The sequence below is a fragment of the Nipponia nippon genome, unplaced genomic scaffold (assembly GCF_047370975.1).
Source record: "Nipponia nippon isolate SJK-2023a ecotype South Korea unplaced genomic scaffold, ASM4737097v1 scaffold_5, whole genome shotgun sequence".
Taxonomy (NCBI): domain Eukaryota; kingdom Metazoa; phylum Chordata; class Aves; order Pelecaniformes; family Threskiornithidae; genus Nipponia; species Nipponia nippon.
In genome coordinates this window covers 39,502,842-39,521,241 of record NW_028262369.1, presented here as the reverse complement: position 1 = coordinate 39,521,241, position 18,400 = coordinate 39,502,842, and the positions used below count along the sequence as shown (strand labels likewise).

The window sequence follows — 18,400 nt, the reverse complement described above, 5'->3', positions numbered from 1 at the left end:
GATGAAGTTCCTGTGGCTGTATGACCAGATCATCTTGTGATATTTCAGCTGAAATATAGAAAGCTACAGCTTAGTATATTAAAGAAAATAGAAATCAGTTTCTTAAATCCCCAGATGCTGGACTGTAACTACAATATTTACTCAAAGGCAGAGGAACTGGTCTTGAAGCAAGGAAAGAAGTTTTGAGATGATAAAGTGGACAAGTGTGTGTACATGATCCTATGGAAAGAAAACATCCACTTTCAAGTCAGGCCTCGTGTGTTAGACCTGTATACAAGCATGTTACAACTTTCATCTACTTCAATAAGATGTCTGAAGTTTAAGTTTGTTGCCAAATAAACTGTAGTGATGCTCCTAATTTTTTACTGAAGCTTTGAATTCTTGTGCTGAGCAAGGTGAAGACTGTGCAGATTTGAACAAGCTTCAGTAGATCACATGAAGACAATATGAAAACATTTTTGTTCTACTACAGAAGGAGAGAAATATGAAATTGTGGTTAGACCAGTGGACCGTGTCTTGAGATCAAGATTTGGGTATGAGTCATTACCTGCGAGGCCTTGGGTGGCTTCATCTGCTTCCGCTTGTCCGCAGGAGAAGTGTTCACCCATTTTGTATCTAAATGTACATTCTTGCAGAGATTGTGGATACATGTTTATTAGCATCTTCGAAACACAAACACTATTTTGATACAGAATTTCATGGTACTAGTTTCGAAGGGACATAAAGCATCATGAGAAATATTTATGCTAGAACTGTTTAAAGCCCATACTGGCATGCTCCTGCTTTTCTGTGTAACTTGCTGGGTTAACTTCTTGCATTATTCAGTTTGGTCTTTTGGGTGGTTCTGTTGCAGGGGGAGGGTGAGGGGACAGAGATTAAGATTTCCTTGGACTGAGGCCTTTGGCTTTGGCAGCATCGTATATTAGGGTCATTTGGGCATGAGAGGTGTCTACCCACTTCTCTCAAAACACAGCCAAAAGGCTCTCCGTCTTTCTCACAGAATGAGTCACATGGGATTTGGGACTGCTCTTCCACATTTGAAAGTGTGAAAACACCTTGCGTGCACATTCCCCTTGATTTACAATTACCTGTTTATTTTGTAAAATGGTTATGCTATAAAATGGAATGATAATAGGATATAAAATTAAGGGCTGAGCCATATATCATCATCTTTCCTAGCAGTTTTTCTGTGTTGTTTCTTTCATTCCTGCTTCTCTTTGAGTCTCGATGTTCCTTACAGAACTATATGGGGTCAAGATACACTTCCTCTTTAGTCTTCAGATGGAGTGAGTGCCTGTGTGAAAGTATACCCTGAATCACGAGATGAGTTATGGTGGAAGAGTTGGAACCACTCTAGGTTGAGAGTAGGACTTCTATACCTAGAGATTATACTTCTTTTGTTAAGGTCTGAAAAAGTCATTTCTTTTGATAGGTGTTAAACCAAGCTACCATTCAACTGATTAGAACTTCTTCTTTGATCTTACTTCCCTTAAAAATAAATAAATTACATACCATTACCATGTATTCCATTTACTGTGATTTAAGAGAATTACTATCAAATTGCAGTAATTTGGAATTATTTCAGTGCTTTTTTCTCCCGTGCAGATGGAGCCGTCTGAAATTAATATGTGTGAGATGGGTTAACTTGGTATGTATGTATGTGATGGCAAAACTGCTCATCATTACTACCTTTCTTGGAACCTTTTCCAAACATATGGAATGGTTTCTCTGTAAGGAACAGCTAAGTTAGGACCTGTCAATCTGGAAAAGAGATGACATGGAAGGGAGGCATGTGATGGAGGCTCACAAAATCATGACACATGTGGAGAGAGTGGACAGAAATTGATAACTCATCTCTTCCAGTACATGAACTAGGGGATCTCAAACAAAGCTAATATGAACCAGATTTAAGCAAAATAAAGTCCAGTCCCTGACCCCAGTACAGTGGATAGGAGACCTGTGGAATTAATTGCTAAAGGGCGTTGTGGATGCTAAAAGCTTATGTGGATTTTAAGGAGTCTGGGTAAGTTCATGAAAGATAAATGGTTTGAGATTTACTAAATATAGAAAATCACATCTGGCTTAGGAAGTTCTTCTAGAGGAAAATGGAAGTACATTTGGGATATATATTATATGTTCTCACTCTTCAATGGCATCTATTTATAGCTATTGCTGAAGATCAGGATACTAGTAGAAATGAATTTCGTACTGACCCAGTACAGCTGCTCTCATGCACTTTCCTTATATCCTGTTGCTAAAGCTGATCTTGACTTTCTAATTCTTTTCTAATCCTGATGTGAGTATGAAAATCAAACTGTTAGCACACCAGACTCAGAGGAGGGGAAAAAAAAAAGAAAGATCAAAATGTTCCTCTTCCCTTACAAGGCACTTAGCCCTCCCTCAGTTCTTTAATTTATAAATACTTTTTTCCTCTGTCCCTAGTGAAAAATGTAAATGTGAGGCCACAGAAACAACAGGGAAGTCTTGCATACAGTTATGGGAAAGACCACTGAAGGTGAGGCTAGTACAGAGGAAATTTAGTTGCATAATTACATGGTGTCATTTCAAGGAAGGAGTGGGAGACTTCAGCACATGGAACCTGTCTCTGATACCCACCCTGCTCACTGTATATCTGTCTTGCATATTTATACATTAACACAGATTATTTTTTGACCAGATTACTGGTCTGTTGGACTTGGTTTACCAGGAGTGGAACATAAGTAACTGGTCTTAGAGAAAAATGCAAGTAGTTGAGCTCTGTCAGTTTATGATTTTGATCGAGCTGGTTCTTGCAGCCTGGCTTGCCCTATGAGGGTATGTCATGTTTTATTTTATTTATTTATATCTTAATTTTCCTTCCGCCTACATAAGTTAAACAGACCTGCCCTGTCAGTTTTGCTCACTGAAGGAAGCAAATGTTCCATGTAATGCAGTCTGCTTATTTTATCACTGTGGAAGTCAAATTCTTAAAGGTGAAATAGTAAATCGTGTTTGTTTCTATAATTCTGACTACTGCTGAATGAATGTGTTCAGCTTTGGGCCCCTCAGTACAAGAAGGACATAGAGGTGCTGGAGCGTGTCCAGAGGAGGGCAACGAAGCTGGTGAAGGGTCTAGAGCACAAGTCTTGTGAGGAGCGGCTGAGGGAGCTGGGGTTGTTTAGCCTGGAGAAGAGGAGGCTGAGGGGAGACCTTATTGCTCTCTACAACTACCTGAAAGGAGGCTGTAGCGAGGTGGGGGTCGGTCTCTTCTCCCCAGTAACAAGCGATAGGACGAGAGGAAACGGCCTCAAGCTGCACCAGGGGAAGTTTAGGTTGGATGTTAGGAAAAACTTCTTCACCGAAAGGGCAGTCAGGCACTGGAACAGGCTGCCTAGGGAAGTGGTTGAGTCTCCATCCCTGGAGGCCTTTAAAAGAAGGGTAGACGTGGTGCTTGAGGACATGGTTTAGTGGTGGACTTGGCAGTGCTAGCTTAACGGTTGGACTCGATGATCTTAAGGGTCTTTTCCAACCTTAACGATTCTATGATTCTATGAATTACAAAGAATATTTTCTCTTTGTGTCCTCTAGGTACGTTTCTCATATATGCGGATGAAGTATCTCTTCATCTCTTGGTTAGTAGTATTTATTGGCAGCTGGGTTATGTACGTTCAATACTCGACCTACACAGAACTATGCAGAGGACATGACTGTAGGAAAATAATAGTAAGTATATTTAGCATAGCTTTCTTAAGTGTTTGTCCTGACTAATTCCACAGCCAATTCCATCAGTGCCACATGTAAATTAATCAAATTCTGATATTCCATCATGTTGAAGTAAGATTACATCTTCAATTACAGATAAAACCAGTTATGTTTCTTAACATTGTTTTGGTATAGGGTTATTAAAATTGTTTTCTTAGATTTTTCTGTCAAGAGTCAGGTGTTGGGAGAGATATAGTTGTTGCCTCCTTTCTTGGGCAATTTGTTAAGTATTTTTCTCCCTGTTTGTTTCAGTGTGATAAATACAAGACTGGAGTTATTGATGGGTCAGCATGTAGCAGTCTTTGTGCTAAAGAAACATTGTATTTTGGGAAATGTTTGTCAACAAAGCCCAACAACCAGGTAAGGCTTTACTCATCCAGCCTAATTTTATTCTTTCCCACTGAAATGTCGTTCTCTAGAACATCAAGTAGACTTTAGTGTCAGCAAGCTGTATCTGTTTGATACAGATTGTTTCAAACTCTATTTGCTGTGACATGCAGAGCATGTTTCTAAATATTTATATAATATACCTATATAGAGAGAATATATAGGTATACTATGTATTATTAATAATATATTATATACAATATGCACCTATATATTGTACCTGTATATGATATATTATTCCTGTATGTAGAGGGGTATATTATTATTTTATAATACATTTTATAAACATATATATATAATATACTGGATCCTGCTCTCCTGCTTCCCAAATAGAAGCAGCAGCCTCTTAACCTATGCAATGATGGTGGCAATGCCAATATACTGTTTATCAAGCTGTCTTTGTATTTTGACAGCATAGTGTTGCCTAAGTAAGTACCTGCAGTAGTGTGTTGTATTTGAAGCTGCCATTGTTTGAACGTGCTCTGTGCATTGTCTGTACGCAGGACTCCATTTTCTAATGTGTTGCTACTTGACTCGATGCGGTGGTTGGAGTACAGGTGGTCTTTAGGTGATGGACTTCGACAGTGTTTTTTACCTTTTTCCCTCTTTTCCTGCATAGATGTATTTAGGAATCTGGGGAAATCTGCAAGGTGTTATAAAATGCCAGATGGAAGAAGCTGCTCAACTTGATTTTGGTACTGACCCAGAACCAAGGAAGGAAGTAGTCCTATTTGATAAACCAACAAGAGGAACCACTGTTGAGAAATTCAAAGAAATGGTATATGGTCTTTTTAAAGTAAGTATATGCTTATTTAGTCTATTTTGACAGAAAGGCTTATTTTCCTGCAGCTGGAGAATGCCCTATTGTATGAGCCTTGTTCAAGTGGATGTTAGAAAAATAATCAGCACAAAAATAGTTTTATCCGGAGGTGCTTATCTCGAAGTTTGAAGTAACTATCAGGTTTTTTCCTTACATACCAGCTTCCATCTGTTAAAAAAGTATCATCTTGCATGTCCACAGCTTCACTTGTATTTGTATAGAAAAGATGGTAAAAATACATATTTTCTGCTGCTTTTGGTGTTACTGTAACCAGATACAAAAACTGAAGCACACTTTGAAAACTGTTCATGCTTGGGAAGAGTTACTATGTTGACTGAGCAGCAGGAACCTCTCTAACCAGAATGACCAGCCATACTTCTCCCAGTTCTTTCTGTGTTATGTTAATGTGATACTTATTTCTATTGCTTTAATGCTACCCCAGAATTTTCATAATATAGTCATCACTTCGATGCTGTGTCAATACTGATTTTGGGGTTTATTTCTTAAAATTCTCTTGCTGTTGTTATAGCTCCTGTGTCTCCAGTGATGGAAATAATGCTGTTCTAGCTGAGTGAGCATGTGTGTGCACATGCACACACAGATAACATAATTACGTAAAGCTGATGACAGTTGTCATGCATTACAGTAGCTTTGTCTCTTAAGAATGGGTGAGCAGCAGGTGTTTTAGAGTAGTTTTTAGGAGAATTTGGGAAAAGTTTATCTGACTGTGTGTGTGTGTTGGTGGTAGTTGAAAATGCAACAGTTCCGATTCCAGCAATGGCTTCTTTCTCTGTGTTGATACAGAGGTAGTTGGAGGTGTGTTATAGCAAATAACAAAATGAAGTATTTCAGTACACTTACCATATGGGATTTGTACCCAGTATGTCTTGGTACTTTTTATAGTTGGCCAAAATGTAGTTGATCCTGTAGTTTCTCTACACCTGTAAGGTTTAATAAGCTGAAAACTAAACCTGATCTAAAAATTTGAATGCTACATACTTTTTCTAAGAGAATATTTAACAAGCTACTTGATATGATTTTTCTAAAGACTGATCTGACCAAGAACAATGTTTGAATTTTAATGTTTGCAATTTGAAATGCAAAGAACACTAGTACTTTCAGAAGATCATATACCTGGTGCCTTTGAAAACAGAACAAAAAGGAAGCTCTTCAGGCATCTGGTAGCAAGTCCTGTAACATCTATGACCAATGAAAACTAGAACATAACATACCCTACCATACTATCCGTAGAAGGAGAATAACAGGAGGTAGAATGACAGGTGGACTGGTGGTAGTTAATGAAATCATACTTAATCTTTTTCGTTTGTTGCTTTTAGGCAAAATTGGGTGAACAAGGAAATCTTTCAGAACTGGTTAATCTCATCCTATCTTTCGCTGATGGAAACAAAGATGGTAGAGTTTCTTTGCCAGAGGCGAAATCTGCATGGGCACTTCTGCAGCTAGATGAGTTTCTGTTAATGGTGATCTTGCAGGATAAAGAACATACTCCCAAGTTGATGGGTTTTTGTGGGGATCTCTATGTGACCGAAAGAGTTGAATATACCTCTCTCTATGGAATCAGCCTTCCATGGATTATAGAACTTCTCATTCCCTCTGGCTTCAGAAGAGGCATGGACCAATGGTTTACTCCATCATGGCCAAGAAAGGCAAAAATAGCTATAGGGCTTTTAGAATTTGTGGAAGATATTTTCCATGGACCCTATGGAAACTTTCTTATGTGTGATACAAGTGCCAAAAACTTGGGATATAATGATAAATATGATTTGAAAATGATGGACATGAGAAAAATTGTGCCAGAAGTGAATTTGAAGGAAATAATTAAAGATCGGCAGTGTGAATCAGATTTGGACTGTATTTATGGTACAGACTGTAGAACTCTCTGTGACCAAAGCAAAATGAGATGTACCACAGAAGTAATTCAGCCAAACTTGGCAAAAGCCTGTCAGCTACTTAAAGACTATCTGCTTCGTGGTGCTCCTTCTGATATCCATGAAGAACTAGAAAAACAACTGTACTTGTGTATTGCCCTTAAAGTCACAGCAAATCAGATGGAAATGGAGCATTCTTTAATACTCAATAACTTAAAAACTTTACTGTGGAAGAAAATTTCCCATACAAATGACTCTTAGCTTCTTCACCAGCAGAAGATAATACTGATGCCTGCCACTAGAGGTGGCCTACCACATTTGACAAAAACGATCTGCAGCATTTTTTAAAGACGTTTCTTTACTCAGATTTCATGAATGGCTCTTTAACTCTTGCCCTTCAGTCAGTATTTATGACGGGGCTTCTCAAAGAACGAACATGCCACTGAACGATCAGGCAGAGGCCAGAAGCACTTCTGGTGTTCCAGTGCTGTGTTACGGAAACAAAAACCCTGCATGCTTGACTGTTCTGTGCACTTTGTCAGATCTTCAACAGGATGAAAATATTCACTGTGCCACCACATCAACTGATGGAACATCTTACAATTCTGTGAAAATCATTGCTCGCTTGTGAAATACCTGAAAAAGATTTTTACCCTAAGTACTTTCATGAAGAACCACCACTACTGCAAATAATGTGTCCGAGTCCAAGCTGCTGTTGTGAATAAACTGAACTGTGAGATTGAAGTTTACTAATACCTTGGCATGGCAGAATTTGCACATCAATAATTTTTAAACTGTGGAAAATTAGAATTTTGTTCTAGAACTGACAGGTTGTAATATGAGACTTAAATTAGATTCTGTTTACACCTTGTTACCTCATGCTTACATCTTGAATGTTTAAGTAGTTCAACACTTTTTAATTAAGTCCTTACACAGTGAACCATGTTGGAAGCCAAGAATTTTAGAATGTCATTTCTTAAAATCATGTATATAGTCGAGCAGCAATACCAACATCAGTTTCAAAAACTGTAGATTATTGTACTTCAGTTGAAATCTTTAACCCAAATTAAGCTGTAGCAAGTATTGAAAAGTAAGGAGCTTGTGGACTGAGCTATTTTATGAGAACTGAAGTTAAGTAATGCTTAAAAATACTGATAGCAGAAATGTCCTAACAGTTAAAAAAGGAAGCTTGCACAGTGTAGGAATCTGCTGCCTGACATGTGAAACAAGTCATAGTTGTGGATGAACTCCTGACTCTTAACTGTCCCTCCAAATTTAGCTACAGCCTCGTACTTACTTTCTGCAATAGTGAAGAGGATTAAGCTGGATCGTTCAGGACCATGTAATATTGCTTAAGTGGGAGCCTACGAGATAGTAACAGCTAGGAATGAGGTGGAACATAAGTGAGCTGGAGTGTGTTACTATTTTTTTTTTTCTAGTAGCATCTATGAGTCATTGTTAAGTCCCAAGTCATGAGTAAATAAACACCATCTGATCCTGGCACTCCACTTGGCATGACAACTGTACCACCTTTAATCTGCATCCCTGTTGTTTCTCAGATTTACATCTATGTTCACAATTATGCAGAATTGGATGTCCGTAAAACACCTTAATACTCTGCTCACTACTTATCTGTTAATGTTTGATTTATAAATGCTTTAGGCATGAAGTAGTTCAATCCTTAATGATTTTAATGGCTGTCATCCATATACTTCTAAATCCTGGCCCCTTAATTCATTTTCAGCATAGGTAAGAAGGACAAACTTTATTTAAATGTTCAAAAGGTTGTTAATTGCTTTAGGTATCCTATATTAAATGCATTCCTTGAATGATTAAACCAAAGTACAGGACCAACATAATTTCTCCATACAATATGTAATAGTATGCAGCTTGGGTTAAGAGTGTACAGTTTTGTAAACATCAGCTTTTTAGTTTAGGAATTACTATGCTAATGCTAATTATTGCCTCTAACTTGATTATGTCCTCTAACCACAAGCTAGTAAGTATTTGTAGCCAGCAATGCACTCAAACGTAAAGTGGTCATGTTCTTGGTGGAAAAATCTGACTGTAATTGCTACTAGGTTTTGGGCAGAGAAGATTGAGTCCAAAGTGATGTCGGGTATTTTAAACAACTGGAAAACATGTTTAATAGTACAGTTTGTTGTACAGAACCATCATTTTTATTGCTGTTGCATCACATTGGAGCTTTCATTGGAGAAAAAAAAAAACCAACCCACACTTTCATTTACAATAAATCACAGGCCTCCTTTTCTCTTTCAATAGCAGTACTTACCATCTATCAGTATCTTAAAGCAAAACATCCATGTAGCCTACTTGACTCATGTTTTAACTGTACAAGCAACTTCAGTAAGTCTAATGGGGAAACAAATAAGTAAGAAGTGCCTATGAAAATGAGATGGAATAGAAGATAAGTACAGAGGCCTTGACTTGCCCCTATCCCTTAGGCATGTATATGCAACTGGAAAGTGAATTCTCTTGTCTAATCACTAAATAATGTAAAGTATTTAGCTTAAGACAGTACCTGTTTCAGTAGCAGCCAGAACTTCGAGCTGAGTGCGTGGAAGTGCTTTACTTCAGTTACTGGAGGAAGCTTAAATACTGCAATTAGACATGTATTCCTGTATCAGCTACAGTTAAGTCACAGTAGGGAAAGTGTTGCCATTTGTGTTACGGAAAGCCTAAGGCTGCCTTTGGGCTGAGGCTTTAGAACCTGTGACTACTCCTCCTTTTTTCTTAAGCTACAGATTCCCCCATAACATTAAGTATGCTAAAAGAAAAAGGGTGAAGGACATGCAAAGCTCTTTTTAAAAATTTAAAATCTTTTTGTAGTTAGAAGCAGCAAGTTCTTATACCTAGTGAAATTGATTTCCCCTTCTTATGGGAAGAATTCTAATGCAGCAGCCTTGGTTTTGAAGTCTGTCAACTCTTCTCTGTGAACGAGTTCAATTCGTACAGTACTTTGAAGAGGAAAAAAAACCCTTAAGGCTACAGAATATCTGGATCATAAAAAATATTCTGCATCTTTATAAGATACATTAATAAGCCAGTCTTACACAGTTGCTTACTCAATAAATTTATTGCCACTTTTTCCAAAGCTTCATAGAAAATTGTGGAAGTTGTCTTAACTGTCAGCTGCACGTTCCTGGGCCCTGAGAAAGCTAGCCTTCTTCTGAGCAACACGGTCTTTCTTCTGGGCGAGGGACATCTTGGGACAGTTCCATCTGCAATGTAAGCACAGTGTATGACACATCCAAGGCAGAAATAAGCAAAGAGGTGGTCAAGAAAGCTGCAGTGCACCAGAACTGTGATGCTAGAACATATTCCCACTTCTGTAACATGCTTTATTTCCTTTTAATGATTTAAGGCTGTAGTTAGGGCACCACAAAAAGGCATGGTTAGGCTGCAGCAGTTTAATTCCTCAAGAGGTAAGCTCAGTACTCTCTTGTGACTAGACTACAGGCAATATCAAGCCCTATGCAATAGCTGTGCCTTTATTTCTTTTCTCCCAGACCCTTGAAAAAACAAAATAGTTTAGTACTGACAAATTAGTCAGCCTGCCCTCTCCTGGAGAAGCAGCTTTCCAACTGAAAACACTTAAGACCTGAAGACAGACATTTAAGAGTTCCAGCTATTCAGGCCACGAGCATGCTCCACTTCTGAATTTTATTTTTTTTTATGTAGTTGAGGGCTCTTAAATTTTAGATTCCTACTGCTAATGTTCACTCCTGACAAAGTTATAGAAAATTGCTTACTTGACCTAAAATACATGTGAGTTTTGACACAACTGCAATGTGAATCACATTATTTGTTTTAACGTAACTAAAGTATCTTCAATAGAGAGGTCACATTCATGTTAAAAGAGGATGAGAGTTTTACCTCTTTTTCTTGACTTCTCTCTTGGGTTTCTTTTCATGGACTGGATTATCCCGTATAGCAGCATGGGCTTTTTTATACATTTCTTCCATCTTAAAAAAAAAAAAAAAAAGTTAAATTCTCCATAGTGGTCGAGTTGTAGGATCATATAAAAAATCCAGGATACCTGTACCTGAGCATGCACTAGAAACAAGTTTAATCACAACACAGCTTGTAATTTTGTGTGGTTGCCTTTAAAATGCTTTCTTCATACAGAACGTCACTGCCACAGCACACCGAAATTCCTACTATCACTGTAATACAATTTAAATATCCAAACCCACAACGTAGACACAAAACGGAGAAATTAATTTTATCCTTGTTTTACAGTTAGGGAACCAAGGCCATAGAGTAACTACAGACTGCTTACAAGTCTCATGCAGTTGAAAAACTTTTTCCTCTGAAGCCTACTTTCAGTGTTACAGCTTCCCTACATTTAAATTAAAAGGCAGTCTAGAAAGTTATTCTACTTCTGCCTAGAATAAAATACTTTGTGTTTCCTTATTAAGCCAAAATTACTCCACATAAACTCTGTCATCAGACATGTCATCTTACCACTTTTCAGACCCTACTGTAGTACACATTACAAAGCTGCTTAGTAAGAGGGAAAGAGTAGAAGAGGTTGTGAAGGCAGCTACAGGTTAACAAGTCTTGCAAGAACCATGACAGTCCCTGCATCATCCCCAAGGATGCCATAACAGAAATACATCAGCAGTGGCTACACCCAAACAGCAATTTCTGACAGCTCATATAGCAGGTCATTGCACTTGGGCGACTATTCTTCCTAACATGTAAGACAGGAAAATGGAAGCGATCTGTCCGGTTACATAGATCAATAGCAGAAGGTGCCAGAGGATCCCCACCCGTCTTCTGCTCTGTCTCAAAGACAACTATGGCTCCATAATGGCACCAATTTTAAGAATACCTTTGCTGGTGGTTAATTAAGACCACTAGACTCCAGCTGTGAAAAGTTTAAAGAATAACCGTCTAGCTAGTGACATAAGTCCTGGACCCACTTCATTGCAATACAAGCTGTAAATATTGTTTGCTTAGTAAAACAGATGAAGCTGTCATTTACAATACAATGTTACTTATTTTTTAGTAAAGACTAAGTTACAAAAAATTAGCAATAAGTTAAGTTTACAAAAAAACCAAAACCCACAGCAATAAAGGGATAAAGAATGAAGTCGTTTTCCATAGCCTAAAAAGGGGACATGAGAACGTTTGTTTCAAGCTTCCGGACCAGCAATTGGGGAAATCAAGTGAAAACATTACAGGCAGCAACACAAGCCATCTGAAAGGAGTTTAACACTTGAAAGAAGTCAAAGCAGCACCTTGGTAATCTTACATATCTCCTACTGTTTTGCACAAAATACTCTTAAAATTTATAGTTTTAAAATAAGATGCATTACACTCTCTGCAGTGTGACACTAGCTTCTACAATAGGGCTAGCTTGGGCTATTCTATATTCACCTGGGACCTAGAACTACCTATAAGGTCATAGAAATGATAAAACATGTGACATAGAGCCCATCCTCACAGTTGCAACCACCACAGCTGAAGAAATGACAGGCTGTGGTGCAGGATTAGGAATGAGTGAGTAGCATGTATAGAAACTTCAAGCTAATTTCCATATCAGAAAAAAAAAAAAAAAAGGGGTCTAGCTTAGAATGCAGTCCTGTAAGCTTAGATTTATAGGCAGAATATTAAGCTTCACAGCAGGAAAAAAAGATCTCGCTTTCAAAAGATCCACAATATAATACAGAGCCCTTAATGAAGGAAAAAATATTTTCTTTGCATGGATAACATACAACATGAATCACATTATTTTACATATCAACCTTATTTGCATTGCTAGAGAAGGCCCTACGCAAGACTTATCAGCATCTCTATTAATGCACAAGAGCCAGCCAGATAAATCTTACCCCATCAGGTGTTACGTTGTTCTTTATGTATTGGGAGAACTGTTTTTTGTAAGCATCTTCATCCTCCTCCATCAGGTAACGCATATAATCCGCAACATTTTGGCCCATGATATGCTTGCGGTGAACCTCTGCATTGAATTCTTTGCTTTCCGAGTCATAACCAGGGAAACGCTTGGTACTGTGAAACAGCAGTTACAGTCAGATTACGACATATTGCCAAATCCTCTAATTCAGAGGCTAGGCTCCACAAAGACATGACTGATACGCCAGATTCTCCTACAGATAACTGAGGGACAGGACCCTCTAAAAATGAAGACAGACAGAAAATTAAGAAATAGAAGTTTTAAGTTCATCTCAGCTGCCATCAGTCCCGTCTTGAAACAGTGCAGTACATCATATACACGCCATGGACCAACTACAGAGTGTTCAGTCATTGGGAATATCATCATGTAGCAGCCAAGTCAGAGAAACCGGACAATTCGTCAAGAATGACTAGGACAGCATGGGAAAGGGTAGGAAAACACACAACAGATCTCAGATTTCCCCCCCCCCCCCCCCACTATTGTTAGTAGAAAGAAGCAGTCAGCTAATACCAGTGTTAGATAACACTGCCAAAAATCTTGGTTCAGTCATTCATAGCCTATGACAGGAATGGTCAAAACCTCCACGTGGAAATTTTAAGTGCAGGTGGACTGCTCAGACCTGCTATGGTATTGACAACTGTAGCAAATGTCAGTGGTTTTGTACGCGGTACGTAGAGCTTTTTGCAGTGAAAATTAATACATACACACAATTTGCTAAAGACTTAAAACAACAGAACACTACAGGATATTTACTTAAGTGCATTCAATCAATGATGATTTTAAGTAATAGCAACAAGATGGCCTTTAGTTTCTAAAAGTTTTCTAAAAGTTTCTATCAGAATTGCACTTGTGGATTAAAAAACAACCAACGAACCAACCAAAAAAAAAACCCCACCCCAGAACCTAGGCTACATAATCATTACCAGGTCATAACAAAATTATTTCGACATAAAGTGACAGTACAAGTAGACTGTCACATACAGCAGCATCTCAGGTTAATTCTAAAGGAATTCTTCCAGACAGACTAAATTACCTATGAGGGATGGACAGACCACCGTCCACTGCACCCTTCAGAGCACCAAACACTTTGTTTCCAGTGGTAGTTCTGGCAAGACCTGCATCCAGGTAGCATGTGAAAGCACCAGGCTTTCCATCCACGCTTTCCACATTGTATTCATCACCAGTCACTTCAACTTGGCCTTCGTAGATCTTATCAAGGCCAAATTTATTCAGAAGCTGTGGGGAAAGGAGGGGGGGGGAAAGCACTCCTGAAATTCTTTCCATTTATTGACAAAATGAAGAATCACTACCACCGTAAAACACAAATTTGCAGTAGAATCTTCATGTTTTTAACAAATTTCTTGACAAAAATTATGCCCCCCATACTAATAACAAAGCTTTTAACAACAACCACCACGGTAAGCGTATCTGTTGAGCTTCAACCTTTTATTCCAACAGGTTCACCTGTGAACTTAAGACTTATTCATGAGCTCATATGGAAAATGGATGGATGCTGTTTACATGTTTTCGAACTCTTAAAGGTACATTTCTTACATTTTAATCCTGACTCCCTCCCTCCACCAAACTTAAGTGCTGAGACTTAAAAGTGGGCTGCTGGAGCTGAAACTGCATGCTGTCATACTTCTCACTGTGATTTGACAGTCACAAGAGGCCATCAAATCTATATGGTAAAAAGCAACAGTTAATATTTGGAGAAGCCCGCAGAGTCAGGTCTCTCTACTAAGACACCAATTAAGACAGTGGGCTTTCCCTTTTGTAAGAAAACCAGAAAAACAGAGCAGCAGCTTCCAGACAATCGGACAGATACCTACCCTACGTGCCAACAGCAGACCTGTGCAGTACGCTGCTGCGTAATTGGTCAGGCCAACCTTCACGCCGTATTTTGGCAGCTCATGGGCATAAGCAGCACAGACAATCATGTCGCCTTCGATTCTGGCGTAGGCAATCTGACAACAAAACAACTGTTAGCGTTCTCACAATAGTTCTGGGCTCAATTTAGTGTTTCTTTGACATCTACTTAAGCCGATAGGAATTCTGGATAGAAATGTCCAGCAAACTGCCAACCTTTGCATGCAAGCTCAATGGGCTGTGGTTTTCACTTTTTTTTAAGGTGTAATTAACTCCTCAAGTACAGACATAAAGAATTCAAATCTGTTATTAGGCCAGAGAAAGCGTTATGTCAGCAACAACTTTTCTTTACCTCTCCACGTACATCAAGAGGCCAGGAAACTGCCTACAAAAGCAACCTTTCAAAGAATCATTACAGGCGTGGATGGATTCTGTCCCACTTCCTGCATGTAGTCCTCATATAACCAGTATATAACGCACCTCAGAAAAACACAAAAGCAGCTGATACAGAGTTTGTGATAACATTGTTACTAATCTTAAGGAGTAATTTTATTAACGGGTCCGAGATTTCACAATCTCAGGGGTCTCCTGCAAGACAGCAGTACTGTCAGATATGTTTCTGCTGCTCCTTTCGCATGCAGAGCCTTCTCCTTTTGACTCCCACACCTCCTTTCTACATCCAAAAGTTGTCCCCTTTTTGCAGGATTCCTACGTACTGGAAAGGCACTATCAGTCAGATGTAAGAACCTGCCACCACTGATTTTTGTTTTGAGTTTCAAAGGTAAAATAACCTCGTCAAGGTCATATAGTTTCATCTGAACTGACTGTAAAAACACCACCCTCCACTGTTCTCAACAGATGATTACTCTATGAGGAAAGCAACAACAGTTAAACTTTCCTAGCCCCCCCTTTTTTTTTTTTTTTGAGCTTAACCACATGTATTTGTGATAGAACAAACATGCCCAAGTCTTTAACTTCAAAATTAGTCAAAACATTCTGAAAATGAAACAGGAAAGTGAACCACAGCGAGGAACTGCATATGATGCAACACACAACTGCATACATAATAAGCATGAAAAAAATGCCTACTATTCTTACATACCAGTCTCCTCTCATCTCACAGGAAAGCCATCAAGGCCTACCTGCTTCACATGAGCCACGTAGCATCATAGAAAAAAAACCTCTCAGAAGGGAAGGCACCTTTAGATACGGTGCAATAGTCAATGCAGGTTGACAAGTCACATAGTCAGCTGTGTTGTCTTCAGTCAAGCAAAAAGGCCCTCCTTTCAAAGCACTTCAAAGACAGCAGAAAAAACCCCAGAGACCTCTTCCCTCTCCTAAAATCTTCTACTTATCTCACCATCATGAAAACAGCACAATCCTGTATTATGAATAATCTTGCTAAAGAATGTTGACGCTAGTAAAACTTTATTTTGGATCATAATGACAGTTCATTACTGAAGTTGTGTCAACGTTAAAGATTGTTCTCCTCTAAGAAATTATTTTACAATATAAAAACTGCTCAGATCAAGCCTAAAAAACCCCAGCTGCTTCAACCATCCCCCCTTCTCTTCATTTTTCTCTGGTGGGTAAGTAGCAAGCACCACAGACCTTACCTGGCAAATGATGTCTCTGTTGGTAACACGCACAATCATCCTATATTTAGGGGTGTTGTACTTGTTTTTATCCTGTATTACCAAACGTTTGCGAGCATAGTAATCAGTTTTTCCCTCTGAAAAACAAGTTATAGTGTAGAAAACAGGCGTGAAAAGAGTAGAAATATTCACCAATGACATTTAATTATATGTTACAGGGAATTTAACAATACCTCTCCTTCTCCTGAATTTCACTTGGTATCTCTTGAAGTACGCCTTATTCTTGACAACTTTCACAAACCCCTTGAATAAGAAGTATAACTAGACGTTATTAACATATAACCACGTAAGCCAAGACCATGCTAACTAAATTAAACCTGCTATGAATAAAACCGCGCCGAAATCAGGAATAAAATAACATGTTTACTTATACTTTTAGATTAAAAAAGCACCATAAAAATAAAGTGGGGAAAAAAAACCCACCCAAACCCCAGAACGTCCGTCCTTCCCACAGGAACTAACGCACGCTGCTCCCCATAACTTCGTATAGCTTCAGGAACTGTATTCGTTAACGGAAGGCCTGTCCGCACGGACCGAAGCGGTAACCGTGGTCACCGCCAGTCACTCAGGCCAGTTACTTCTCCGGCGAGCTCTGCCACGGAGCCGGCCGCTCCTGCAGCCCCCCGCCACCGCCGCGGGACGGCCGCTCCCCAGCGCCTGCCAACCCCGCGGCGGGAAGGCGGGCGGGCGGGCGGCCCGCCGGACACCCGCACTCCCCGACCCCCGGGCCGGGCGCCAGCTGCCGCCGGGCCGGGGGGCTCTGTCGGACCCGGCCCGGGGGGTGGGGGGTGGGGTGTGGTGGTGTCTGTCGGGCCCGGCCCCGCCGCCCACTCCCTCCCACGCCGTCCCGCCGCCACGCGCCTGCGGCCCGGGCCCGGGCGTGGGCCCGACCCAGCCTGTCGCCGCAGCGGGCCGGTAGGCCGCGGCCCAGGGCGGCAGCGCCGAGGGTAGCGGGGCCGGGCCGGGCCGGGCCAGACCAGACCGCGCCGGAGCACGCCGGGGCCCCGCCGAGCCGCCCCGCGGCGCGGCTCCGGCACTAATGGCAGCCATTGCCACGCTGGAGCCGGCCCCGGCCGCGGGCCCATCGGGCTCCATCCGGGCGGGCAGAGCCGCGCGGCGGGCGCAGAGCGGCGGGCAGAGCTCCCCGGCGGCGGGCGGGTGCCGGGGGGCCGGTACTGACCATCGTGCCAGGTACTGTCCGGTCTAGGCCTAGGCCGGGGCCCGCTCCGCACAACGACTGCGCTCCGCAGCAGGGGGGGGAAAAGGCCGCGCCCACCGCGCAGCCGCAGCTCCTAGCCTGGCCCGCCAGGCGGGGCGCCGCCGCCGGCCCGTCCCCGGCGCCCGCCGTGCTGCCCCCTGCCGGCCCGGCGGACCGCCCGCACGGCGCTTCCCCGCCTGCCTCCCGTGACCGCCCCCGCAGCGCTGGGCGGAGGGAGACCTGCGGCGGGAAGGTCCAGGGGTTCGGTCCCCAAAACCAGCAGTTATGGCAGTGTTGTGGGGTGGTAATTCCCTCCCTTCTCTAGGGATAACCCTCACGGTTGATTGGACAGCAAATAATTAAAACATTAAGCCAACCAAAACCCAGTGAAAGGCTCTTCCTAAAATAAATTATAGATGCTTGGCACGATGGATATTTGTTGACATTCAGCAAAAATATACACTTGCATATCTCTATATACGTATATTAGCACAAGCAGGTCAAGCGGCATCATGCTTCTTGGCGTTGTCAGGGAAAAGTGCACAAAGCCAGCGTCTTTCTTCCCGACGCATTTGTCTGGTTATCCTCATTCGCTTTCCCAAAAAAAACCCACCCCACTAATTGTTATACATAGACCAATTTTTTAAAAAGTTATTAATTTGATATAAATAACCACAAGAAAATGAAAGAAATGATAAATGTTTCTTACATTGGGCAAGTACCAGCATGGTTCCTAGCTTCAGAAATCATTTAACTATCTAAGTCTGGATTTTATAAAGTTCAGAATTCTACAAGCTTTTCAATTTTTACCTAAAGTAACCGTAGGGGAGCGCATCGTCTTAGCTACTCTCTAGCATATCAGCGCATGCTCTCCAGTAAGGGTCTGCTGGCAACTGCTGG

The 18,400-nt window shown here is 40.8% G+C and overlaps 2 protein-coding genes and 1 non-coding gene across 5 annotated transcripts in view; 1 reads left to right on the top strand and 2 right to left on the bottom strand.

The window, feature by feature from the left end:
• Positions 1-18,400, top strand: part of EVI5 (ecotropic viral integration site 5) — a 116,326-nt gene that overhangs the window by 11,778 nt on the left and 86,148 nt on the right. Inside the window, exons 2-5 of one of the 3 annotated variants that reach the window (XM_087730356.1) lie at positions 3,568-3,702; positions 3,994-4,101; positions 4,748-4,924; positions 6,286-9,416. In XM_087730356.1, coding sequence (XP_087586482.1) covers positions 3,568-3,702; positions 3,994-4,101; positions 4,748-4,924; positions 6,286-7,098 — 1,233 coding nt within the window. In that variant the 3' untranslated portion in view covers positions 7,099-9,416. Of the gene's footprint in view, positions 1-3,567; positions 3,703-3,993; positions 4,102-4,747; positions 4,925-6,285; positions 9,417-18,400 lie in introns of those variants that run through there. The other 2 variants (XM_087730358.1, XM_087730357.1) reach the window with 2 other exon arrangements.
• RPL5 (ribosomal protein L5) lies at positions 9,916-17,634 on the bottom strand. The gene is made up of 8 exons (XM_087730359.1): positions 17,483-17,634; positions 16,476-16,545; positions 16,264-16,379; positions 14,611-14,745; positions 13,812-14,014; positions 12,696-12,873; positions 10,735-10,823; positions 9,916-10,079 (listed from the first exon to the last, which is right to left on the bottom strand). Exons 1-8 carry the CDS (start codon positions 17,483-17,485, stop codon positions 9,980-9,982), a joined length of 894 nt encoding a protein of 297 aa, XP_087586485.1. The 5' UTR covers positions 17,486-17,634; the 3' UTR covers positions 9,916-9,979.
• LOC148052141 (small nucleolar RNA SNORD21) lies at positions 13,053-13,149 on the bottom strand. The gene has a single exon (XR_015699361.1). It is a non-coding gene; the product is annotated as a small nucleolar RNA SNORD21 (small nucleolar RNA).

What these genes read in the sequence shown, in the direction of transcription:
- RPL5 (XM_087730359.1), bottom strand. An exon ending in ACAGAGACATCATTTGCCAG is followed by an intron (nt 14,746 to 16,263) that starts GTAAGGTCTGTG and finishes TTTTGTTGTCAG; the next exon opens with ATTGCCTACGCCAGAATCGA. An exon ending in GTCTGCTGTTGGCACGTAGG is followed by an intron (nt 14,015 to 14,610) that starts GTAGGTATCTGT and finishes CTTTCCCCACAG; the next exon opens with CTTCTGAATAAATTTGGCCT.